The 27,003-nt window shown below is 48.8% G+C and overlaps 1 protein-coding gene across 2 annotated transcripts in view; it reads right to left on the bottom strand.

Annotated features, from left to right (window-relative positions):
* FSD2 (fibronectin type III and SPRY domain containing 2) overlaps positions 1–26,182 on the bottom strand; it is a 40,462-nt gene extending 14,280 nt beyond the window's left edge. For both annotated transcript variants that reach the window (XM_058736447.1, XM_058736448.1), the window contains exons 1-7: positions 25,069–26,182; positions 9,504–10,174; positions 9,275–9,370; positions 7,257–7,487; positions 5,992–6,014; positions 4,891–5,012; positions 1,934–2,089 (exon numbers count right to left, since the gene is read on the bottom strand). In XM_058736447.1, coding sequence (XP_058592430.1) covers positions 1,934–2,089; positions 4,891–5,012; positions 5,992–6,014; positions 7,257–7,487; positions 9,275–9,370; positions 9,504–10,174; positions 25,069–25,078 — 1,309 coding nt within the window. In that variant the 5' untranslated portion in view covers positions 25,079–26,182. The remainder of the gene's footprint in view (positions 1–1,933; positions 2,090–4,890; positions 5,013–5,991; positions 6,015–7,256; positions 7,488–9,274; positions 9,371–9,503; positions 10,175–25,068) is intronic.
* Between the last annotated feature and the right edge of the window lie 821 nt (positions 26,183–27,003).

Genomic DNA, 27,003 nt, shown 5'->3' with positions numbered 1-27,003 from the left:
GCAGTGATAACTCACTAACCCACCCTCTGATATCAGTTCCTTTATCACAAAGGGGTCCATTTAAAGATTTTTTTTTTTTAATTTTTTTTTTTTCAACGTTTTTTTTTATTTATTTTTGGGACAGAGAGAGACAGAGCATGAACGGGGGAGGGGCGGAGAGAGAGGGAGACACAGAATGGGAAACAGGCTCCAGGCTCCGAGCCATCAGCCCAGAGCCCGACGCGGGGCTCGAACTCACGGACCGCGAGATCGTGACCTGGCTGAAGTCGGACGCTTAACCGACTGCGCCACCCAGGCGCCCCCACAAAGGGGTCCATTTAAAAGATCTTCATAGAGGGGCACCTGGGTGGCTCAGGTGGTTAGTCCAACTCTTGATTTTGGCTCCAGTCATGATCTCACAGTTCGTGAGTTCAAGCCCCAGGTCGGGCTCTGTACTAACAATTTGGAACCTGCTTCAGAATCTCTCTCTCTTTCTCTCCCTCTGCCCCTCCCCTGCTCATATTCTGTCTCTCAAAATAAATAAATAAACATTAAAAAAAATCTTCATAGAGCGTCATGACACAGCCCAAACGCAATGGCTTCTTCTGTGTGTCTGCAGAGAGTGCCAACAGGGCTGATTCATGACATGGACTGTGGTTAATCAGACCTGGCTTCTTGGACCCTGACCAACCTTTTACTTATTTTTTTATTTTCATAATTTTTTTTTTTAATTTTGAGAGAGAGAGAGCAAGAGAGCACACAAGCAGGGAACGGGGGTAGAGGGAGAGACAGAATCCCAGGCAGGCTCCATGCTCAGTGCAGAGTCTGACACAGGTCTCGATCCCACAACCCTGGGATCATGACCTGAGCCGAAATCAGGAGTCGGACACTCAACCGACTGAGCCACCCGGGCACCCCCTTGACCTCCCTTTTACAATCTTCCTCCTTCCCCGTGGTGCCCCCTTTAGTCTTTGTTCAGATAACCCTCATCATCCGCTCACCTTGTTACAACCTCCCTCAGCATCACTTAAACTTACTCTGACTCTTCTCAAGCGTTTCCCTTCCTTCTCGGTCCCTGCACAGAAAATCTGCCCTTACCTTCAGCACACAGACCCACCCCCTGCCCAGGCTGGTGCAGCAGTGGGCTCCGTGCAGGGAGCACACAGACCTGCCTCCTGTCCTGCTCTGCCATCCATCACCCACTGTGTCCCCATGGACAGCTCGTTTCTCTCTGGGTCTCAGTCTCCTTCTGCATGAAGTGGAAATCCCCAAGGCCCTCTCTTCCCAACAGGTGAATGGCTTATCTATCATGTGGGGAGGGGGGAGGCAGCTGACCCCAGCCCTGGCCCCACACCAGCCAGCTCCATTTCTCTGGGAAGGGGACGGGCCCAGAGCTGCCCACGCTGGAGGCTCGCGGACATTCCCAGGAGCTTGCTCGACTTGAGCATGTGGGTCTGATCGGCTGTAGCCCTTTCAGGCTGCAGAGGCCCCATCACCCCTCACGGCGGTCTGCAGGTTGACCCTCCAATTTCTCCCGACACGAGGTTGCTCTGAGAAGGCCCAGCCTGCCCTCACGTGCCCAGCCCACGAGTATCCAGACAGCTCAGCCAGGCCTCCTCAAGGAGGGGCGTCCCCACCCTTCCTGCACACAGTGCCGCCAGGGACTCATCCCATGGACAACTCTGGCCTGAGGGCTATATCTACACTCCAGGCACTTTAGCCTGGCTTTGTGGCCCTCCCCAGTGAGGCCCCATCTTGCCTCTCTGCCGTGCTCACTTGCCTGCATCCCATGTTCCAGGTAGTTCCCAGATCACGACAGCTCCAAGGAGCTGAATATGTAGATTCATCCCACCTCTGCCCTGCCGATTACTGGGAAAGCAATGGGAACTGCTGCCTGGCCTCTGAGGGCCCTTAGCCGTTCCAGAGCGTGCGTGTGATCTTGGCAGAGTCTCACCTGCTTGGTCCTTCCCAGGCGAGCCGTCCTGCACCGGCCGGTAGGACAGCAGATAGCTCTCCACCGTGTCGTCAGAGTACAGACTCCAGCACACGCGGACAGAGGAGCCCGTGGCCGAGTTGGGGGCCTGTGGGTTTATCACTGGAGCAGAAGGAGCTGGAACGAGAAGGGAGAAAACCAAAACTGAGTGAGGAGCCTCCAGGAGAGGTGTGGGATGCAGTGGCCCCTGTTGTAGGACTCCTGGTGCCCCGAGGCATCCGTGGGCTTTGCCCAGACTGGACAAGGTCAGGAAGGCCACACCTCCTAATGGCCAGCCTGCAGGTGACAACCAGCATGTCCATTCCTGCTCTGACAAACCCACGCAAGCTGGGGGAGGAGGGGTCTGTGATAGGGGCTCGGGCTGGGGGGCGTGTGCAAGACCTGCCCTAGGCACGGGTCCTCTGACCCCTTCCACGCCTTCCGGAGAGACGAGGCAGCCGGGACCACAGCAGTGCCGCCCACAGGCCCCGGAGGGAACAAAGGAGAGAAGAAGCTTCACGGGGAAAGCTCGCTCTGCTTTCACTGGTGGAACCGTCCACCAACCATGTCTTCATTATAAGGGGAGAAGACTGGGTTGGGCCGAATGTGCTCTCGAGAACCATCTTGAGAATCCACCTACTGAGTTAATTCTTTTTTTTTTTTTAAGTTTTTTTAATGTTTATTTATTTTCAAGAGAGAGAGAGAGACAGTGTGAGTGGGGGAAGGGCAGACACACACACACACACACACACACACACACACACACAGAATCCGAAGCAGGCTCCAGGCTCTGAGCTGTCAGCGCAGAACCCAATGCAGGACTCAAACTCACGAACTGTGAGATCATGACCTGAGCCGAAGTCTGAGGCTTAACTGACTGAGCCACCCAGGCACCCCGAGTTAATTCCTTTATTCTCTGTAGGTTAATACTTCAGCCTCCCCAGACTCACACACAACCGAGAAACCCTCCTTGTCTCTCCTCTACGGACTCTTCTCCTGCGGCAGTTCCTGCCCGCAACCCAGACTTTATGGAACAACCTTGGCTTCCGATTTTGACATTGCTCCGTCCAGGTAAGAAAGAGCACAACTAAACTTGAAGGTGTTTCTTAGCTGCAGCTCAGCCTTTCCTCTCTGGGCCAGGACCTGGAAGGTCCTAATGGGACAAAGGAGAGGAGGAAGAGAAAGAACCTAACGACGAAATCCAGGATGTACAGAGGGTGCCCGTCTATACCCTCAAGGGACAGCCCCGTAGCAAGAAGGGTGGGAGCTGCAGTGAGAAGAGGGGTGGCCCTGGGCTTGGCAGCCCACCGGGAGGCTCCAGGTGATGGTCTGCACGAGACCTGGACCTGGGGTGGGGGGCGGTGAAGAGAAGTGTAAGCATCTCTCAAGCACCGACTTGGGTGATCATGCCTTTCCTTCCAAATACCTGGGCCTGGTTATCTGGGCAGCACCACCCCTTAGAAGGGGAAGGATCATCCAATGGACATCGAAGTTCAGTGAGATCACTCTGTGAATCATGAGTCTAAGAGTGGCCTCCAAGGTTTCTAATTGAGGACGTCCATTACAGTGTGGTTTCTAGTGGTGAAAAACCTAGAAACATCCCAGCAGCCAGTCCAGTTGAGAATCAAGTAAACAAACTAAGGTATATACCCATTAAAATGATGTTACAGAAGGATTTACAGTACAAGAAATATATTAATCAAAATTTTGATTAAAAAGCAGGTTACAAAACAATAAATTCCCTATTTCAAAAAAATCTGTATAAAGGAAAAATCTAAAATGATATGTACAACATTTTTACAATGTAGCTGGGTGTTGATGAGGAAATGGTGAGCAGTCAACAAAAAAAAAGCTGAATTACAGTATTATTCTTAGAAATAAGTAATCACAGTAGGGGCACCTGGGTGGCTCAGTCGGTTCAACACTGGGCTCTTGATTTCAGCTCAGGTCATGAGCTCACAGTTTGTGAGTTTGAGCCCAGCATCAGGCTCTGCACTGATAGTGTGGGGCCTCCTTGGGATTCTTTCTCTCCTTCCCTCTCTGCTCCTCCCCTGCTTGAGCGCGCGCTCTCTCTCTCTCTCCCTCAAAATAAATATATAAACTTAAAAAATTAATACATTTAAAAAAAATAAGTGATCACAAGAATATTTTTCAAGTTTATTAGTTGATTTTGAGAGAGAGAGAGTGAGCAGGGCAGGGGCAGAGAGAGAGGGAGAGAGGGAATCCCAAGCAGGCTCCGCACTGTCAGCACAGAGCCCAACACGGGGCTTGAACTCATGAACCACAAGATCACGCATGACCTGACCTGAAACCAAGTGACCTGGATGCTTAACTGACTGAGCCACTGAGGCGCCCCCACAACAATATTTTAAGAGCTACCTGTACCAATTCCCACCATATCCCCATGAGGCATTATGTGGACAAGGAAACCAAGACTCAGAGAAGTTAGGTAAGTTGTCCAGAGTCACACAGCTAGGAAGTGGAAGGGCTGGGGTTCTTACCAGCTCCATAGGATCCCAAAGCTCATCTCTTAGCCACTGTGCTAAGTAAATAAGTACTCGGGCTACTTGCCAGGAGTAACTCAGGCGGGAGAACAGGGGTTTATGAATCTGGGCAGGCTATGAATAAAAAATATTTCAAGGTTGCCCAGCGCCAGATGTTGGCTCCCTAGAAAGTGAGGGTGGGCACTTCCCCCCTGGGGGGAGGGGTCTCCACCTCTGTTCTCACCATTGCAAGCTATGAAGACGTGAGATTAGAGCAGAAAAGAAAAGAAAAGAAAAGAAAAGAAAAGAAAAGAAAAGAAAAGAAAAGAAAAGAAAAGAAAAGAAAAAACCTGTTTCTAAATATTTGTGGGGTTTTTTTTAGCCATCAAAATTTCTAACTCAAAGCTCAGGGACCTGGAACTTTCTATGAAGTATGCACACAGGCGAAATATGCACCTGGGATGGTGTTAATGGAGCCCATTAGCTGCTCCACATCAGAGAAGTCCAAGGTCTGGTCTTCAAAGTCAGGCTGCGCAGAGATTTCCACGTCTGTTTCTGTATTCAAGAATTTTCCCAGTCTGTTGGTATAAAAAGCCATGCTCACAAGAACGAAGGGACATGCTCCTTAGGGTGTGTGTCTACAGTGCTGGGTCACCGGTAATAAACGCGAAGGGCCTCTTTGCTGAAGTTTTATTTCTTTGACATGCTGCTGGCTGCTGGCTGCCATCTGCTTTGGTGACTGACCCAGGGGGTCCCCAGTGGGGATGGAGGAATTGGTTTGTGCCTTAGAGGGGAGGGGGAGGGGTGGGCCATTTGGGGGGCAAGTGCCTAACGGCTCCAGATCTCCACCCTCTGGAAGACCTCTCAGGTGCTGACCCGGAAGCTGCCATGCCCCCGCCGCCCCAGGCCCCGACACGCACAGACTCTGGGGTTTCTTCTCCGTGGGGCCGAGCGTACTCAACCCGCTGACGGTAGACTGGGGCTATGAGTTTTCTTGCACCTGCTTCCTGGCAGTCATAGGGTTTGTAGGTGGCAGGGGCGGACTCTGAAACCAGGTCTGTCTTTTGCTTCTTACCCCTTATGTCATCAAGCTTCCATGTTCATGTGGCTTTACAGACACTGTCTCATTTAATTCCCGTAAAACTATCCCTGTCTGTAGATAAGGAAGGTGAGTCCTAGACTGGTTGGACTTGCCCAGGGTCATGGGGGTAACGGGATTTGAACTCCTGTCTGACTCTACAACGTGTGTGCTTTCTATAGTACACAGTCTGGGTCCTGGCACAGCTCGGGGATGGGGGAGGCACTGGACCCTGGCTCCTCCTGGTGAAAGGAGGGGCTCACGGGGTGACCTGGCCACAGGCTTGCTGGCTGGGCTGTCTGAGATTTGGTACTAGCGGGTCCTAGTGACCATCGTCCCTCCGAAGCCAGCGCTGTTGAATCACAGGGGCAGACATGAAAACTGTAACTGGGAGCATCTTCCCAAGGGGAGCTGAGTCTATTTGTATCTAGAGGAGCAAGAGACAGGAAAGAAGATGTGAGTCAGAACAAAAGCATTACCTGTCAGCCATAGCCACAGCATCCTAAAAAGGAGGAGGGGAAGGAGAAAATACTCAGTTGACTTCAAAAATAAATTTATTTTTCAAACTATATAATGATATAAGCACATTTTAAAACTTGGAAATTAGGGGGGGAAAAGTAACAGCCATATGCCCCACTAACAAAACCACTCTCAGGCTGCCTGTGGGTCTCTTCTGGACGACTGCATCCCCCCAGGGAGGTTATGGAAGGACCCCCGCGTCACAAATGGTCTTTCGGCCCACCAGTTTGAAAGACTGCAGAACCGTTCACGGAATGGAAGTTCCATCGTTTACTTAACCATTCCTCTGTTGAGGGACATTTTGGTTGTTTCTAATTTTTCATCATCACAAATAACAGCGAGAAGAACATTCTCACACGTATCACTTTCTGCACGTTCGGGGTTATGTCTCTGGGATACAGCGATGTTGTGGGACCAGTGGTTCAAAAGGTCTGAGTGTTGAAGGCTCTAATGGTGTCTGCATACTTGCTTTCCAGCTTGTCACAGGTCCCTTGCCCCAAGCACGGCAGGAAGGAAGCGCTCTTGGGCTTTGAGGGACCACTATGGGCGGGGTCAGTGTGGAAGCCATATTTGGCAACGGGGCAGCTCCAGAGGCTGAAGGCCCCTCCCTCACATCCTGGACACCACAACTGCGCCATATTCCTGTGGGACATTGTGAAGAAAGAGGACCTCAGCTCTGAGATTGAAATTCCCACCTCCCCAGCAGCATGGGGCCTTGAGGTCAGATTTAATTGGATTTCAAGAAAATTAAGAAATGAATTTTTTTTTTTTTGCATGTTTGACTTTACAAAGATTTAAAATTGGTGCCCTGGTAACTGGAGAGTTGGAGGTGCCTTTTTAGCCTGGATTGCCTCCTCCTCAGAGCTCTAAGAGGCCATCTGAGGTGACCAGAAAACTCTCAGAGCGCTGATGTTGCTCAGCTCCCTGGCGAGGGGACAGGTCTCTGGGACGGAGGAACGAAGGCTGGTGTTGTCTGAGTAATGGTGGAGGGAAGGGGTCAGCCGTGCGTGAGTCTGCTCGGCCACTCGTGGCGGGGCGCACAGAGACACGGGTGACCACCTCATCCAGGAACAAAATGGATGTTCGTGAACATCCAGGAACCAAATGGATGCTGATCCACAGAGGTCAACTGCAACACCTCCAGACAGAGAGGGGACAATCTAACCTACCCCCGCCATACTGTCACTTCGGTTCATGATCTCATTTCACCTCACGACTGACTGACCTTTATGAAGTCGACCTTCTCTTCGTGACACATCTCCTCTATGGTTTCCATGAGTTCCTTACAGGTATCCAGGTTTTCCCCACAGCTGACCAGTTGTCCATACAAGGCTTCCAACTTCGCTTTCTTTTTCTCTCCGAGAGCTTGTATTTTTTCTTCATATTTTTGAGCAAGTGTTTCCAAAATCTCATTGAAATGTGACTCAAAATTTTGTTCCTGTCTTCCAAAGTTCTCCTGCAAGATGGTTGACCTCAGCCGTTATTTTAGCGAACGTGGTGTGTCGACTACAGAGTCATTTGAGGCATGAAAATATACCTACCCAGAGATGTTTTAGTCACCCCACCCTTTTCTTATCATCGCTTGCCAGGATGCTGGGGTGGGTACAGCGGGAGCTGGGACCAGGAGTCTATGGCTAGAGCCCCTGGGATAATCTTTTTTTTTTTTTTTTTAAAGTGGGCTTCACACCCAGCCATGGAGCCCAACGCAGAGCCCAACACAGGGCTTTGAACTCACAACCCTGAGATCAAGACCTGAGCTGAGATCAAGAGTCAGACGCTTAGCCAACTGAGCCACCCAGGCACCCGAGCCCCTGGGATAACCTTAACGAGAAGCACTGCCTTCACTCCTGGCAGCACTTTGCAATCCTCCCTCCCCTCCCCCCGCCCCGTCCCGTCCCCAGCCCCACGCCACCTCCGTCGTGGCCACCTCCCAGGAAGATGGTCAGAGATGAGTCAACCTGCCACTGTATCCCTGGACTGCAGACGTCCACGGAGATGTCTGTCCTGGGCAAGCCCTACCTAGCCTTCCCTCCTGAGCCCCCAGCATCTCATGACACTCACCTCCACCTCCTGATGCCCGCATCCTACAAACGCCAGGATCACACAGATCCTCACATCAACTAAGAGAAAGGTGAAGGGGGAAGGGAAGGGGGAGGGGAGTGGGGGCCGTGGCCAGATGGTCCCGCCTAATAGATGAGAAAACGTAGGGAGGCAGAGGGAGCCATGCGACAGTACTTAATCCAGGGGCACAGGGGATGAGTCATGTTAATTAAATCCTGTCGACTACTGGTCCTCTTAGATTCGAAGCCTGGGAAAGCTTTGTGGGTTGTGACTGATGTCACCCTCTCCAGGTAACGGAGACATTTCCAAAGCAGAGGCTCTCTCGATGACTCAGGGAGTATTTGCTGAACATCTTCTACGTGTCCAAGACTTGCTCAGAATGGCAGCAGAGAAGGAAAAGCAGTGGGGGACTCCCCAGTGCTGGTGTAAAAGGGAAAAGTCAGAGTCCTCACCGAGGGTGAGGGTACTTTGACCTGAGATGAGCGGGCAGAGAGAGTGTAAAGAGTTTTGTCCGGGTGGCTGTACCTCTGTCCCTCGTTCCGTCCCTGTGCCCTGCAGACGGGATTAGTGCATAGTCCTCCCTCTTAAGACTGGGGATGAAGAAGTTCCGGCTTCCCGGGACAGGGGCCTGGGGCTTAGCTAATTCATACGAGGTGTTCCTGGAGATACAGTCCGAGGCTGTATTAATAGAGGTAGAGCACCCACAGGCAGAGAAGGCAGGTGCAAAGTCCTGGTCCTTAGCCTCATCTGGACGGGGAGGCTGAGTGCAGGCATCACAGCAGTGTACGACATGCTACTCGGTACACCCAGGGGACTGTGACGTGTTTGGTGACAGGCACAGAAGCGTATTAATCTTACGAGAAACATAACAGCTGGGGAAAATAATCAGGAAGGGCGGGTGTCTTGCAATGCCTCTTCAAGGCTGGGCCATGCGAGAGCCCCACCCTCGCAGCAGGACTGAGGATAGAAAGACAGAGGAGACCCTGCCTCCCCAGGAGAGCTTCCGGTTCAGCAGGGGATGAGGACAGGTAGTTTCCACCAGGTAGATGCCCAAGGTCCCCTGGGAGGGCAGGGGAAAGGGCGAGAAGCGGGCAGTTCTCTAACCCACACCAGTCACAGCTTGCTGACCCAGCCGTGGCGGAGGCCACGTGTGTCTGAGGGCGTCACCCCGCCTGCTCTTACCTCCACGGTGATGAAAACCTCCTCCAAGTGATTTGCAAAATTCTCCATCTCGATAATCTGCTTTTCCAGTTTGAACATGTTTTTGTGAATTTCGTCCTAGCAAACAGAGGATCCCAAGGAGACATTAATGCTCTTTGCTCTCTTCCGTAGGAGGCGCTTTAAATTCATTCCCTGCCCGCCTACTTGAGACACAAACGCACTGTCAGGGGAACTAAGGAGTCCCGTTTACCTTGGCGCTTTCCAGGGCCTTGCTGAGGGGGGTCACCTCATGCTCTCCGTGCGCATCCGAAACCTCGCACGCCCTTACTGGGGCTTTGCAAGTGACACAGAAGACCAGGGCGGCTTCGTCCTCGTCCTCCTCCTCGGGGATGACGTAGCACTCGTACTCCTCGCTGGCCCGGCCGTGCGCGTACCTGTAGGCTTCCCGCAGGTCCCGGCCGGCCGCGCCCCAGCCCAAGCAGCCCGGGTCCTCGGCCTCGGCGCCCAGCCGCCAGTCCCTCTGCGCCCCGGCCGCGGGCAGGTGCAGCCGGGGTTCCGAGACCTCCACGCGCGGCGCGCTTCCATCCACGAGCTCCGCGCCCCACTCGCCACCACCTCCAAGCGCGTACAAATCCGCAAGCTCCTGCACCTCCTCCTCCAGGTCGCTCTGGGCCTTACCTGGGGCCGCCCCCCCGGGCTCGCTGGTCATTTCGGCGGGCACTTGTCTTCCCGTCCGCCTGTGTTCTTCCGGGAAGAGCCGCAGCCGGCCTTCGGAGTCATACAGATCCGTGGGACAGAAGTGGAAGTCCCTGGGAGCCGGGGACCTGTGCACCTCGGGCGCCCCCCCAGCCTCCCCGTCCATCGCGCCTCTGCACCCACAGAGTTCCTCGCGCGCGCGCCTCCTAGTGGGTGTCCTGAGTCCTAGAACACAGAAAGAGGAGGAAACCCTGTTTCTGAGAAGGCCATCCCAGCAACTGGTCACTAGATTGGGCTCGACTCATTCACAATTAAAAAAAAAAAAATCATCTGAGCAGCTCAGCCGTGGTTTTACTTTGTGAACCATCTGCAAAGAGAGGTTTGCTTTCTCCAGGAAGGAGGCTTTCTCAGCTTAAAGGAGACCAGAAATAAAGAAATGCCAATAGGTTTCACCCACACAAGACTCCTCACGGTTAAAACAGAGGCAAAATCATGGGAAGCGTCTCAGGCAATTATTATCAGACAAGTTGTATAAATGGATTGAAAAAAATTAAGATCTCAATAAATTAGCGTGTGAGGACAATTCACAAAATAATCACTTGTGCAAAAACATTTGGGAAATGGCTCATCCTTATGAGTCACAGAGAACAAATAAGATGCCATTTTGCCTTCCCAGTAGGCAGATATTTAGAAATATAAGAACGAGACCCAAGGCTGGGGAAGGGTACAGAGAAGTCAGTACTCTCACATGCTGTGGGTTTGAATGTACACCAGCCCCCGGTTTCTGCACAGCAAACTGCACGATGTGGATCAGGAGCCTTAAAAATGTTCACACTCTTTAAGCTCATAATCCTCATTGGGACCCTGAAGGAAAATATCAAATACAGGGGCAAAAATATTTCTATATAAAAATATCCATCACAAAATATTCTATTTTATTTTTTAAATTTTTTAAATGTTTACTTATTTTTGGGAGAGAGAGAGCGAGTGAGCGAGCACCTGAGTGGGGGAGGGACAGAGAGCGAGGGAGACACAGAATCCGAAGCAGGCTCCAGGCTCCGAGCTGTCAGCACACAGCCCAATGCTGGGCTTGAACTCACGAACGGAGAGATCATGACCTGAGCCGAAGTCCATGCTTAACTGACTGAACCACCCGTGTACTCCACAAAATATTTTATGACCGAAAAAAATAATTGTAAACCCCTAATGATTAGGAGAAGAGTTAAGTAAACTAGGTTATGTATACTCTCCAGAATATAATGCAAACTTTAAAATGTTAGGGAGAGCAAATGATAACTTGGACGAAGACTTACAGTATGATACTAAGTAAAATAAACAGAACGTTCATTATATACAGACTGTGATATTTATCACTTAGTGGAGGTATGTAAAATCTAGAGAGAAATAATAATGGTAGAAGTAGTAAATACAATATTAGTAGCAGCTACGACTTACTGAGCACTTACTATGTGCTTTTTCTGTGCTTGGCAATTTATATACATACCCCTGTGTGTTAGGCACTGCTATTATCCCCATTTTACCGATGAGGAAACTGGCTCAGAGAGGCTATCTTGTGCAAGGTCATATGGTTAGTAAGTTGTTGAACTGGGATTTGAACCCTAGTCTGTGTGGCGGCCGTGAGACAGTGCCTGACACGTGTCCAACTCTAGGGGAGCTCAGTTGACCAGATGTTTCGGCTGCACTCTTCAATCCATCATCACAGTTGCATGGAGGACACATCTCCCGCGGGCATCTCCGTCCAATGACAAAGTGTAGCAGGGACACTAAGGCAGATCCATTTCTGTGTGACACAAAACTCCTCTGACGGCAAACTTGGGCCGGAAGACTCCTCGACGGCCTTGCCAAAACTTTCTTGGGGTGCATGGCGGACTAGGGTGATTCCTCTAGACCATCCTTCCCTGTCTCCTTCACCCGGGGTCAGACTTGCATCAGGGTCTGACAGCTCTCTCAACCTTTCCTAGCTCCCTCCCCATATTATCTCACACAAGTGCTTCCCTTAATAAAATTCTTATCTATCCAATCCCACATGGCGCCTGCTTCTTGGAGGACCTGGATTACACAGTCTATTGGACTCCAAAGTCCCTGCTTTCTTCTTGGTGCATAACCGCCATTATGTTAGATTACTTTTTATAATAGTTTTGCTGACACGGAATTCACGGAGCATACAATTCTCCTGTCAGAAGCGTAGAATTCAAATGATTTTTAGTAGATTCACAAAAAATAAGCCACAATGACCATAGTCAATTTTAGACCATTTTCATCACCTCAAAAAGAAACTCTATACCCTTCAGCTACCATCACATTCCTGCATCTTCCCGAGCCCTAAGCAACCACTAATCCACTTCCTGTCCCTATTGATTTTCCTGTCGAGACACTTCACATAAATAGAATCATATATGTCTTTGGTAACTGGCTTCTTTCCTAGCATCGTGTTTTCAGGATTCATCCATGTTGTAGCGTGTGAATCAAGTGCCCTTCATTTCTTGTTAGAGCTAGATAATATTCCATTGTATGGGTATGTCGTATTTTATTTATACATGCATCAGCTTGTTTGCATGTTTCTCTTTTCATTTGGGTCGTTTTTCACCTTTTGATTATTATAAGTAACGCTTCTAAAATGCTTGTGTCCAAGTTTTTGTGTGGATATATGTTTTCATCTCTCTTGGGTACATACCTAGGAGTGGGGTTGCTAGGTCAAATGGTAACTCTACGTTTAACTTTCTGAGGAACTGCCAGACTGCTTTCCAAAGGGGCTGCACCATTTTTTCATTCCTACAGCAGTGTATGAAGGCTCTGATTTCACCACATCCTGGCCGACACTTGTTATTACCTGATTAAAAAAACTTTTTTAATGTTTACTTATTTTTGGGAGAGATGGAGACAGAGCACGAGTAGGGGAGGGTAGAGAGAGAGGGAGACACAGAATCCAAAGCAGGCTCCAGGCTCCGAGCTGTCGGCACAGAGCGTGACGTGGGGGCTCGAACTCACGAATCATGAGATCATGACCAGAGCTGAAGTCAGATGTTCAACTGACTGAGCCACCCAGGCGCCCCTCTGATTTTTTTTTTTTTTATTGTAGCCATACTAGTGGGTATGAGATAGTATCTCGTGGTTTTGATTTGCAGATCTCTGATGAATAATGAGGTCAGGTATTTTTTTCATGTATTTATTGGCCATTTGTATATCTTCTTTGGAGAAATGTGTATTCAGTCTGCCCATTTTTAATTGGCCATTTGTAAGATTTCTTTATGTATTCTAGAGACTAGTCCATCATCAGATAAAAAATTTGCAAATATTTTTTTCCCCATCTTGTAGGTTGCTTTTTTACTTTGTTGATGGTGACCTTTGAAGCACAAAAGGTTTTCATTTTGATGAAGTCTACTCTATTTTTTCTTTCGTTACTTGTGCTTCTGGTGTTGTATCTAAGAACTCACGGCCAACTCTGAGGTTAAGCCAACCTTGCATTCCTGGGATAATTACCACTTGATCATAATATAGAATTTTTTTTATATGTGACTGGATTCAGTTTGCTACTAAATTTTGAGGAATTCTGCATTTAGATTCCTGAGAAAGATTAGCCTGTGGTTTTCTTTTCCTGTAATATCTTTGGCTGGTTTTGGTAGCAGGGTGATACTCATCGCATGGAATAATTTGGGAAGTGTCCCTTCTCTTCTATATTTTGGAAGAACTTGTGAAGGATGGGTATTAATTCTTCTTTAAATGTTTGGCAATATTCACCAGTGAAGGTATCTGGACTTTGTGAGGGTTTTTTTCCTTATTATTAATTCAGTCTCTTGATTTATTATAGGCCTATTCATATTGTCAATTTCTTCTTGAGTCAGTTTTGGTAGTTTGTATCCTTCCAAGAATTTGTCCATTTCATTTAAGTGATCTAATTTATTGGAATACAATTGTTCATAGTATTCTTTCTAATCTTTTTTATTTCTGTAAGGCTGGTAATAATGTCCCCTGTTTCATTTCTGATTCTAGTGATGTGAGTCTTCTCTCTTTCTCTCTTGGTCAATTGAAGTCAAGGCTTGTCAGTTTTGCTGATTTCTTTGGATTTTCTCTACTGTTTTTCTATTCGCTTCTTCATTAATTTCCACTATAATCTTTATTATTTCCTTCTTTATGTTTGCTTTGTTTAGTTTCCTCTTCTTTTTTCAGTGTAAAGTAGCAGGTTAGGTTATTGATTTAAGTTTATTTATTTTTGAGAGACAGAGTGTGAGCAGGGAAGGGGAAGGCGGGGGCGTGGGGGGAACAGAGCAGAGGATCCAAAGCAGGCTCTGAACTGATAGCAGTGAGCCCTTTATAGGGCTCAAACTCGCGAACTGTGAGCCCAAGTTGGATGCTCAACTGACTGAGCCATCCAGGCACCCCAGATTTAAGATCCTCTTTTTTTTTTTTTTTTTTAATTTTTTTTTTTCAACGTTTTTTATTTATTTTTGGGACAGAGAGAGACAGAGCATGAACGGGGAAGGGGCAGAGAGAGAGGGAGACACAGAATCGGAAACAGGCTCCAGGCTCCGAGCCATCAACCCAGAGCCTGACGCGGGGCTCGAACTCACGGACCGCGAGATCGTGACCTGGTTGAAGTCGGACGCTTAACCGACTGCGCCACCCAGGCGCCCCTAAGATCCTCTTTTTAAATACAGGCATTTATAGGTATAAGTTTCCCTCTAAGCACTGCTTTTGCTACATCCCAATAATACGGCAAAACTTTTCGTGTGTTTTATCTTTGCTTTTATTTACCTTGAACTATTTTTTAACTTTCCTTTTGCTTTCTTCTTCGATATGTTGGTTGTTTAGGAGCGTACTTTAAATTTCCACATATTGATTTCTGATAGCGTCCTGTTGTGGTCAGAGAGTATATTTTTGTATTATTTCTATCCTTTTAAATTTATTGAAGTTTGCCTTAGCATTTGATTTATCCTGGAGAATGTTCTATTGCCTTGAGAAGAATGTGCACTCTGCTGTCGTTGGGTGGGGTGTTCTCTAGATGCCTGTGAAGTCCAGCTGGTTTATAGTATTATTCGTGTCCTCTATTTCCTTGTTGGTCTTCTTCTTAGTTGTTCTATCTGTTATCAGATAGTTATCAGAAGTAGAGTATTGGAATCTCCAACTAGTCTCTTTTTCCATTTATGTCAGTTTTTGCTTCATGTATTTTGGTGCCCTGTTGTTAGGTGCATATATAACTGTCATATATTCTTGCTGGATTGGCCCCTTTTATCATTATCAAATGCCTCTGTTTATCCCTAGTAACACTGATACCAATACTTCAAACTGTCCTTCCCTTTAGGCCCCTGGAGGTTTTTAAATTCCAAGGCCATGAAATCTTATAGGCAATGCAATATTCAGGAGAAGTGAGAGCTGCAGGTTCACTTTTGTAACAAAGAGAGGAAGGGATATTGTGAGCACGGAACCTGCATGAAGTCTCAACTGCTGGCCCATTTCAAAGGAGAGCAGCTCTGGGAAAGATTAAATTATTATGTTAAGCATCTGGAACCTAATGCTCTTAAAACTATCACTGTCCATGTACCCCTTGGAAAGCCCTTACATACAGATGCTGTAGACTCAAAGGGTGGGTGTGTGAGTGCGGGGGGAGAGGCAGAGTGAGGGAGAGAGAATCTTAAGGAGGCCCCACGCCCAACGCAGAGCCCAACACAGGGCTGTATCTCATAACCTTGAGATCACAACCTGAGCTGAAATCAAGAGTTGGACGCTCAACCGACTAAGCCACTCAGATGCCCCAATTAACAGCTTTATTAAGATACAATTTATACACCATAAGTTTAAACTTTTAAAGTTACCAATTTAATATTTGCAGGCAACTTAGAGTTACGTGTTCATCCCTGCTATCCAATTCCAGAACATGTTCATGACCCCCCAAAAAACCACATACTCCTTGGCAGTCTCTCATTTCCCGCTCCCGCAGCCCCTGATAACCACTATCTACTTTGTCTCTATTTGTCCATTCTGCACATTTCATGTAAATGGAATCACACAATACGTGGTCTTTGGTGTTTAGCTTTTTGTCACTGAATATAACACTTCAAAGATTCATCCATGTTGTACAACATGTCCTTTTACAGCTGAATAATATTCCATTGTAGGACTATAACGTATTTTATTTATCTACTCATCGGTTGATGGGTACCGGGGTTGTTTCACTTTTTGACTATTATGAATAATGCTGCTGTGAACATTCATGTACAAGTTTCCGTATGGACATATGTCTTCATTTCTCTTGGGTGTATCTGAGGAGTGGAATTGCTGGGTCATGTGGTAATTATGTTTAACCTTTAAAGAAATTTTTTTATGTTTATTTATTTTTGATGGGGGGGGGGGAGAGGCTGAGAGAGAGGGAAATACAGAATATGAAGCAGGCCCCAGGCTCCGAGATGTCAGCACAGAGCCTGACACAGGGCTCGAACTCACGAACTGTGAGATCATGACCTGAGTCGAAGTCAGACACTTAACCAACCGAAACACCCAGGTGCCCCAATATGTTTACTTTTGAGGAACCGCCAAACTCTTTTCCAAAGTGGCTGCACCATTTTGCGTTCCCACCAGTTGTGTAGGAGGGTTCCAATTTCTCCATGTCCTAGTCAACACTTGCTACTGCCCATCTCTTTGATTGGATCCATCCTAGCAGATGTGAAGCGATGGCTCATTGTTGTTTTGACGGGCGTTTCCCATATGGCAAATGATGTAGAGCATCTTGTCGTGCACGTATGACATTTGTATATTATCTTCAAAGAAATGTTTATTCAAATCCTTTGTGCATTGTGACAGTTAATTTTATGTGTCAACATGGTGGGGCCATGGTGTCCAAATATCTAGTCAAATAGTATCTTGGATGTTTCTGTGAGGGTGTTTTTTGGATGAGGTTGACATTTAAGTTGGTGGACTCTGAGTAAATCAGATTGGCCTCCACACCGTGAGTGTGCCTCATCCAATCAGCTGTAGAGCTTGACAGAACAAAGGTGGCTCTTTCTCACGCAAGAAGGACTTCCGCCAGCAGATGGCCTTCAGACTTGAGCTGCAGCACTGGCTTTTCCCTGGGTCTCCAGACTGCCAACCCTCCCTGCAGATTTTGCGCCTGCCAGCCTCCATGATGGCATGAGCCAGTTCCTTAAAATAAATGTCTCTCTCGCATTCTTTACACACTTACACGCACCTCCCTACGGGATTCGGTTTCCCTGGAGAACCTAATACACCCATTTTTAAATTGAGTTGTCTATTGTTGAATTGTAAGAGTTCTTTACATGTTCTAGATACAAGTCCTGTACCAGATGTATGATTTGCAAATATTTTCTCCCATTCTGTAGATGATCTTTTCATTCTTTTTTTTTTTTAATTTTTTTTTTTAACGTGTATTCATTTTTAAGAGACAGAGAGAGACAGAGCATGAGCAGGGAAGGGACAGAGAGAGGGAGACACGGAATCTGAAACAGGCTTCAGGCTCTGAACTGTCAGCACAGAGCCCGACGTGGGGCTCGAACTCACAAACTGCGAGATCCTGACCTGAGCTCAAGTCGGACGCTCAACCGACTGAATCACCCAGGCACCCTGATCTTTTCATTTTCTTAAAGGTGTCCTTTGAAGCACAGGAGTTTTTAATTTGGATGCAGTCCAATGTATCTATTTTTTTTTCCTTTTAGCTTGTATTTCTGGCATCATATCAGAGAAACTTACCTAATCCAAGGTTATTTAAATTTTTTGATGAAAATTTTTAGATAATGTAAACATTCTAAGGGAGTTCATGAACAAAAAAAGTTTGAATACCACTAATCCACACAGGAAAAAGCATCTTTTTTTTAGTTTAGAGAAGCTGTTTGTTTGTTTCATTTAACGGCACAAATCACAACGGGTGCAGTTGATGTCCAAATACCGGCCTAAATTTCTATCCACCAGACTGTTCTACTATTGGAATTAACCCGCACATGCACTTTATCAACAACATATTCCTACATAAAACCAGGAATTCTGTGAGCTACTTATCTTACTCTCTAATCTATTTTGAAAATAATTTAAATATAATTTACATACCATAAAATTTACCTGCTTTAAGTACACGATTCAATGATTTTTAGTAAATTTCTCAGGCTGTACAACTATCACCACAATCCAGTTCCTAATGCCTCCGTTAAAAATAAATTGTGTGTTGGTGGTGGGGCGGGGGGGCGCCTGGGTGGCTCAGTCGGTTAAGCCACCAACTTCAGCTCAGGTCATGATCTCACGGTTCATGAGTTCGACCCCCACATCGGTCTCTGTGCTGACTGCTCAGAGCCTGGAGCCTGCTTCGGAGTCTGTGTCTGTAGGGAGACACAGAGAGAGAGTTCGAGCCCGGCCTTGGGTGAGCACAAGCCCTGCTTCTCTCTCTCTCCCTCTCCCTCTCTGCCCCTCGCTCACTTGTGCCCTCTTTTTCTCTCTCTTAAAAAACAAAAAAGAATTGTGGTAAACCTAATGCCTTTTTAACAAACTACTATTACTAAACATTCCAACATGGCATGCCATCAGTCTTCGAGGAAAATAACAAAATCAAACACAAATTTAAAGATACAGTTTAGCACTTCCCTCCCCCCCCCCCCCCCCCCCCGTCATAACGTTTATTACGATCCAAACAGCCCCTGCCATGTCCACCTGTGGGATCAGAGCCAGCTGCCAGCTGTTTGTCTAAGTCCTTGTTCCGCAGCTGCGCCCAGGAGTCAGGTTCAGTGGCCTCCCCTATAAGCAGCACTCGTCTTTCAGCAGTGAGGGACTTTGTGACCTCTGCTGACAGACCGCTTTTTATTTTTAAGATGTTTTATTTATTTTTGAGTGAGAGAGCATGAGCAGGGAGGGGCAGAGAGAGAAGGGGACAGAGGATCTGAAGTGGGCTCTGCATTGACAGTGAGAAGTCTGACACGGGGCTCAAACTCACGAACCGTGAGACCACCACCAGAGCCGAAGTCAGATCTCAACTGACCGAGCCGCCCTGGTGCCCCCAGACTGTCCTTTTAATAACCATTCCAAGTGGTAAAAAGTGCTGGGGGCGCCTGGGTAGCTCAGCCGGTTAAGGGTCCAACTCTGGTTTCCGGCTCAGGTCAGGATCCCAGGGTCGTGGGACTGAGCCCCTCGTTGGGCTCTGCACTGAGCATGGAGCCTGCTTGAGACCCTCTCTCTACTTGTACACGTGCTCATGCACTCTCTCTCTCTTTCTCTCTCTCTCAAAGAAAAATTTGTTTTGAAATGCCATTCGTTTTTCTTTCCTTCTCCGTTTTTGATTGCCTTTTTAAAAACAGAGCATTTTCTGATGGCCTGATTGTGAAATCCATGGACACTGGCCCGTGCTTTCTTGGCTGTTCTGTGACATTCCATCCTTTTGACCCAGCTCAGCCTGCCACCTCCTTGTGGGACGGCTGACCTCTTTCCCAGGCCCACCCTCGGCCGCTCCTCTCACCAGCGTTCCCCAGACTTCCAGCCCAGCTCCTGCTTCCCCCTCCACCTGCCCCAGGTGATCTTGTCCACTGTCGCGGCTCCACGGCCCCCTCTCTGCCAGTGGCTCCAAATCCTCATCTCTGGCCCTGATCTCTGCTCCAGGCAGAGGCAGAGGTTTGCAGGGGCCGCAGCCTTCCTGAGCACCGCTGGCCTCCCCGGACTCGACACCGCCCGGTGGAGCTCAGAGCCTCTCGCTTTCTCCACCCTGATGTGTGGTGGGACACGCGACCTATCTCCCAAGCCACATGCCTGCCATCGCCGCACAGGCCACGCCAGGAGATGCCTGAAGGCCCAGTGGCCTGGAACACAACCAGAGAACCCACTTTCCTTTGCCTCTCCATGCTCTGGCCTTTATCCTTTTTAATTGTTACTTATTTATTTATTTTTGAGGGGGGTGGGGCAGGCAGAGGATCCGAAGCCGGCCCTGCACTGACACCACAGACTCTGATGTGGGGCTCGAACTCACGAACCTTGAGATCATGACCTGAGCCAAAGCTGGACGCTTAACCAACTGAATCACCCAGGCGCCGCTCCGTGCTCTGACCTTTAACGCCTGTGATGACTGTCTGGTCCCGATCCCCTCGCTGCACAATCCTGCTCTGGGCTTTCAGTTTCTTCCCTGTTCCTCAGCCTCTGTCTGCAGAGACCAAGGATCACTGAGCTCTTCTCCCATTCCCCCAGGGAAAAGAACTCGGCCCGTGTTCTGGTCAGAGAGGCCACTTTGCCCCTCGTGGCCCAGTCCTCCCTCCTTACTCGTGGACACGGCCACCAGACTCCTCGTGCTGTGTGCCTCACATCCTCCCAGCTCTGTCCTGTGAGCACAGGGAAAGGCCAAGGGTGGTGATGAGGGACGCAGAGGACTGACCCTGTCCCGCATCTGGCCTTGCGTTAGGAAGGCTAACAGTAGGGGTGTCTGGCTGGCTCAGTCAGCAGAGCATGTGACTCTTGATCTCAAGGTTGTAAGTTCAAGCCACACTATGCGTGGAAATTACTAAAAGGTGGGGGGGGGGGCACCTGGGTGGCCAGTCAGTTAAGTGTCCAACTCTTGATGTTGGCCCAGGTCATGATCTCACTGTCATGGGATAGAGCCCCATGTCGGTCTCCATGCTAAGCATGGAGCCTGCTTGGGAGTCTCTCTCTCCCTCTCTCCCTCTGCCCCTCCCTCTCTCTAAAATAAAGTTAATAATAATAAAAAAAAGAAGGCTAAGAGTAGTTTCTGGATCCCAATAATGGAGACCTGCTCTACCTTTAACCTGGGGAAGCCCCCAACCACCTCTCTTCATCTGTAACAAACGTCACTCTTCCAACTGAATCATAGCCATAACCCTCCTTGCAAGCCCCCCACCCATCCCCCAGCGGGCTCACCTCGGCTTTTGCTGATGGCAAGACTAAACACAACAACCGCTGGCCTTCTGTGTGGCGTGAACTACACAGGCTCGGCCCTGGGGAGCCCCTGGGAATCCAGCCTCTTCCCTCTCTCCCTCTGAAGTTCACACAGGATGCTGTTTTTCCACTGGCCCTCAGCACCACACGGAGAGGCAGACTTTGGGCAGTCATTAGGGACAAAGGCACTGCTATCCTAACCTCATACCATGCAGGCGACTAGTTTCTGGGGTTGGGATCCGCCTAAGGAAACTTTACTCCAGAGTCTCTAACGCTGGGCACATCACACTGAAGGGTCACGAAAGCTTCAGTCCCATTCTCTGATGCTCCAAAACTCTTACACCGAAGACAACGGTAAGCATCACTTCAGTAACGTCTGCTGAGGCTGAGCACCAACCATGACCACACAGGGCACTAGTGGCACCATGTCCTGAATGATCCACAAGTCCGTGGGGACCTGGTCCACCCCCTGGGTTGAAGGAGGGGATGAACGAAGGTTGCGCCCAGAGGCAGCATCACAAAGCAAGAGGCTCCGGGGCCGGGGCTTTGTCTCCTTAGCATCCATGATTTATGAAGACCCCAGAGCCTGGATGTTCTTTTGGGTCACTTGTAAGAACCTGCCCACCATCACACTGGCGGGGGCAGTCCTGACATGTCCTCACAACGTGGCTTCTTTTAGGGACAGAGAGAAGGGTGTGGCTCCAAGTGAAGTCAGACACATCTCCCTACAATGAGTCTGCAACCTAGCAAAACTAGCATTGAGGTGGACCAAGAAGCCTTCCCTCCACACCCGCACCCACGTGTGTGAGACACTCCCGAGTAGCATGTGCGTTGCGCCCACTTTGGCTCACGTCTCCCTGGAATGGTTCCCAAGCCCAATGGGGCCGTCCAGCTACGGAAGCACCACTTTGCCTTCTTCCCAGTCCCGATCCGTCCTGTGACCCCACATCCTCTACAGGTCAACAAAACAGTCAGGGCCTGTGTCCTTGGGGGCTCTGAATACTGCCTTCGCTCTCCCGCACGTCTGGCTGCCTACAGAATCCGAACTATCCCGTTGTGGGGAAGGACAGCATCTTCAGTAAACAGGGCTGGGAAAACTGGACAATCACACGCAAAGAAGTAAAATCGGACCCCAATTTTATGCCACCCACCAAAATGAACTCAAAATAGATTAAAGACTTACATGTAAGACATGAAACTGTAAAATTCCTAGAAAAAAATAAGGGACCAAAAAAAAATAGAAATAAGAAAAAGAAGAAAAGGAAAAGAAGGGACAAAGGTCCTCGACGTTTGTCTTGGCAACAACTTTTTGGATGTGACAGCAGAAGCACAAGCAACAGGAGCAAAAATAAGCAAGTGGGACAACATCAAACTGAAAATAACATCCACACAGCAAAAGAAACGATCAACAAAATGAAAAGGCAGCCTATGCAATAGGAGGAAATACGTGCAAGCTGTCTACACGATAGTTGGTATCCAAAATATGTCAGGAACTCATACAAGTCAAAAGCAAAAATCCACAATAATCTGATGAAAAATGGACAGACGACATGAGTAAACATTTTTCTAGACATTCCTTTTTTTTTAACTTTTTTTTTGAATGTTTATTTATTTTTGAGAGAGAGACAGAGTGCGAGCAGGGAAGGGCCAGAGAGAGAGAGGGAGACACAGAATCCGCAGCAGGCTCCAGGCTCCGAGCTGTCAGCACAGAGCCTCACATGGGCTCGAACCCACGAACTGTGAGATCATGACCTGAGCTGAAATTGGACGCGTAACCGACTAAGCCAGCCAGGCGCCCTGTTTTTCTAAAGAAGACATGAAGATGGCCAACAGGTGCATGAAAAGATGCTCAACATCACTCATATCAGAAAAACCCAAATCAGAACCACAATGAGAAGCACCTCACACCTGTCAGAATGGCGGGATCAGAAAAACAACCAGAAAAAATGGCGGGATCTTGTTCACTGTTGGTGGGAATATAAACTGGTACCGCCATTATGGAAAATAGTACGGAAGGGCTTCAAAAAATTAAAAATAGAGGGGCGCCTGGGTGGCGCAGTCGGTTAAGCGTCCGACTTCAGCCAGGTCACGATCTCGCGGTCCGTGAGTTCGAGCCCCGCGTCGGGCTCTGGGCTGATGGCTCGGAGCCTGGAGCCTGTTTCCGATTCTGTGTCTCCCTCTCTCTCTGACCCTCCCCCGTTCATGCTCTGTCTCTCTCTGTCCCAAAAATAAAAAAAAATAAAAAAAATAAATTTTAAAAAATTAAAAATAGAACTACCATATGCTCTAGCAATCCCACTTCTTAGGAAGTGAAATCAGGATCTCAAAGAGATATCTCTACTCCTATGTTCACTGCAGCGCTATTCCCAATAGACAGGACATAGAAACAACCAAAATGTCGACCAACAAATGAATGGATAAAGAAGATACACAATGGAATATTATTCAGCCATAAAAAGAAGGAAATGCTGCCATTTCCAACAACATGGATGGACATCGAGGCCATTAAGCTAAAGGAGATGAGTCGGCAGAGAAATACAGCAGAGAGCAAGCGTATGATCTCACTTACGTGCGGAATCTAGAAAAGCTGAGTTCACAGAAACAGAGCTTGGAACGGTGGTTGCCAGGGGCCGGTGAGTGGGGGAAACGGGGAGATGTCGGCCAAACAAACTTCCGGGTGTAAGACGAGTGAGTTGCGGTATCTGATTTGCCGCGTGGTGACCGTGGTCGACGACACCGCGCTGCATACTTCATGTTCCCACCGCGCACCAGAGACGGGTGATTACGGGAGGTGAAGGACCTTACCGAAGGCAAGCGACCTGGTCGTGGTCACCATCTCCCAGCGTATGCGCACATCGCGTCACCGCAGCCTCCGTCTCACACTCGCACAAGGTTACCTGTCAGTTGCATGTCAGCGAAGCGGGGGGAGTATGGAAAGCGTGTGCCGCTGCTACAGGGAGCTGGGGCCTAGGGGGTGTCTGACACGCAGCCTGGCTACAGCAGACACTGAATGAGTAAACGCCCAGCAAAGTTCCCGGCAGGGGAAGCGCTTGAAGGCGGTAACGGCTCGGGCCACAAAGGTCACGGGCTTCGGGGTCAATGCCGGTCTCAGGATGCGACCGTGACCTCATCTCTCAGCGTCTCTGAGCCAGCTTCTTCATCTGTAAGTGGAGGGTACTTGTTGTGTGGATTAAATAAAATACTCCTGCTGTGGTGCCCCGCTGTCACAGCTGAGTGCCACCTCGTAGGCAGGGATCTTCTCAAAGCCACCTCGTCTCTACAGTCTGCTGGCCGTTGTGTCCCACCAGCATCTCGGGAGCATGGCAGCCCCGCGTGAGCACAGCTTCCTGCCCGCCACTCTGGCAGAAGTGGTAAGTCGGCATGTCCCGCATTCTGAGGGCTCCATTACTGCCAAGTCTCAACTCCCCTGGGCACAGGGCACCCCCCCCCCCACCCCATGCCCTAACTCCACGTCCCCAAACAGCCTCGCCTTCCACAGTGGACACCACGGTTGCTTCTGACCGCGCCCGGGCTTCTCCCATGCAAGTCCCACCTGAGGCCCTGGCGGGCTGCCCTTCCTCCCGACGGCCACCCACCCCTCCCCACCCAACTGCGCCTGCACCGTGGCCACTGCCTGTCACACCCTCACGAGGGCCGCCGCGTGCATAACATCCATAAAGCACACAGCACGACGCCTACTCCCTTTAGCACCCAAACCAGAGACCAGGAGCTCATCCCTGACATCACCCGGTGTGATTTTTTTTTAAATGTTTTATTTCATTTTATTTTTGAGAGAGAGAGCACAAGCGGGGAAGGGGCTGAAGGAGGGAGACAGGGGATCCGAAGCGGGCTCTGTGCCTGACATCAGTGAGCAGAACATGGGGCTCGAACTCACCAACAGTGAGATCACGACCTGGAGTCGGACACTCAAGCAACTGAGCCACCCAGGTGCCCCCTCACCCAATGTGATTAATGCCCAATTAATGCTGATTCTGGTTCTACTAATTCAATCTCCTGATAACACTCCCCACACCCACCCTTCTCCCTTCTCTAAGTTCACTGCCTTCTGGATTCAGAAAGTTCTGTCCCTGCTACGTCCTAGCGGTGTAGCCTTGGGAAAATCGCCTCTCTGGGCCTTACGTTCATGAGCCCATGAGATGGGTTTATTACCAGTTCCTATGTCATAAAATTAGCATTTAGAGGAAATAACATAAGGTATGTAAAATGCTTACCATAGCACATGGCTCCAAGTAAGTCCCCAGTACAGGTCACCTGTTGTCATTATTGTGGTGGTGGCTGCTATTATCATTATCTGGACCTCGGCCTCTCTCACCTGGGCGAGGTTAGGAGTCCTGCACCTGGTCACTCACAAAGGGTGAGGACCAGGGTCAGCCATCTGGTGGAGCCACCTGCAGCCACAGTAGGATCATTCTGTCCCTTAAAAAGCTAGGAGAAGGCATGAACGCAGGACAGCCTCATACCCAGGCACAGACCTTGGCTGTGAGGCTGCCTGTCCTCACAGCGAGAGCCTCCAAGGGGCCTAGGGAGAGGTATAGGACTCTAGGGATGGAGGGTTCCTTGGGGAGGATCTAATTCAATTCCCCGATTTTAGGACGGCAAAATTGACTTTCCGCAAACATAAAGGACTTGCCGTGGCCAATTTCACTTAACAAGGGGTGATCTGGGGCTCCTCTGTGTCCAGCCCCAGGGCTGGATGCTGGATATGTTGCCAGGCAGATAAAGAGTTGGATCAGACCCAGTTTTCCACTAAACCATCTCACCTACAGACCCCGGATCAGCTGGCTAAAAATAACACGTTTCTGTGTGCTACCTAAAGGGAGAAAACCAGAATTCTGTATTACCAATAAGCCATGCTGACAACTTCTGTCAACCAGAAGCTGGAGAATGAAACACCAAATTGAACTTTTACACAAGTAAGAAGACTGGAAAACATTGAGAATAAATCTTAATGGGGACGAATTCTTCCATGCCAGCATTTCCCCCTTAGACACACACACACACACACACACACACACACACACACACACACACACACACCGGTCTGGGCGCTCTGCACCAGAGCAGGAGTTTGCAACACACCCCCAGAGCCAGAGCTGACACTTGCTTTCCTCCTCAGCGTCCGGACTCTTCCAGTTTCTTAACAAGACATTTAGAATTTGGGGAGAAAGGAACATTAACACTAAATTGTCATTTTATAAATGATGAAATGGAAGCTTAGAGAAAGAAAGCAGTAAGTCACAGCCTATAAAGAATACGGTAGCTAGACATCTTCTGCTCTCTGCCATAGAGCTGCGGTCAAAACAACAACAAAAAGACTTTGGCTTAAGTCTTTTTTTTTTAAATTTTTTTTTTCAATGTTTTTTATTTATTTTTGGGACAGAGAGACACAGAGCATGAACGGGGGAGGGGCAGAGAGAGAGGGAGACACAGAATTGGAAACAGGCTCCAGGCTCCGAGCTGTCAGCACAGAGCCCGACGCGGGGCTCGAACTCACAGACGCGAGATCGTGACCTGGCTGAAGTCGGCCGCTTAACCGACTGCGCCACCCAGGCGCCCCGGCTTAAGTCTTATATGGGAGGTGTGTCCCTGTGCATTAATTAGAAAAGTCCCCCACAGGGGCGCCTGGGTGGCGCAGTCGGTTAAGCGTCCGACTTCAGCCAGGTCACGATCTCGCGGTCCGTGAGTTCGAGCCCCGCGTCGGGCTCTGGGCTGATGGCTCAGAGCCTGGAGCCTGTTTCCGATTCTGTGTCTCCCTCTCTCTCTGCCCCTCCCCCGTTCATGCTCTGTCTCTCTCTGTCCCAAAAATAAATAAAAAACGTTGGGAAAAAAAAAAAAAAAAAAAAAAAAAGAAAAGTCCCCCACAAAAATGGTTTTTAACCTTCTATGGGACCTGAGCGCCTCCGGGAATCTACGGAAAGCTGTGAATTCTTTCCTCCAAAGGGAGCCCAGAAGGGCACAAACATAATTTTCCCTATAATTTCAGAAACTTGCTTTTAAGTGTTGGCCGTACAGTTATGCAAAATAATTCAAATCAGCTTTCACAGACATAGTCCAAACCCGAAAACTTTCTGTGGGAGGAGGGGGTTTGCAATAGTGAGTGAAAAATGATTACAATACCGTTTTTTTTCCCTATTTGAAACAAAACA

This window comes from Neofelis nebulosa, chromosome 7, assembly GCF_028018385.1.
Source record: "Neofelis nebulosa isolate mNeoNeb1 chromosome 7, mNeoNeb1.pri, whole genome shotgun sequence".
Lineage (NCBI taxonomy): Eukaryota > Metazoa > Chordata > Mammalia > Carnivora > Felidae > Neofelis > Neofelis nebulosa.
Note: the sequence above shows the minus strand (reverse complement) of the source record. Positions and strands in the feature narration are given on the sequence as shown.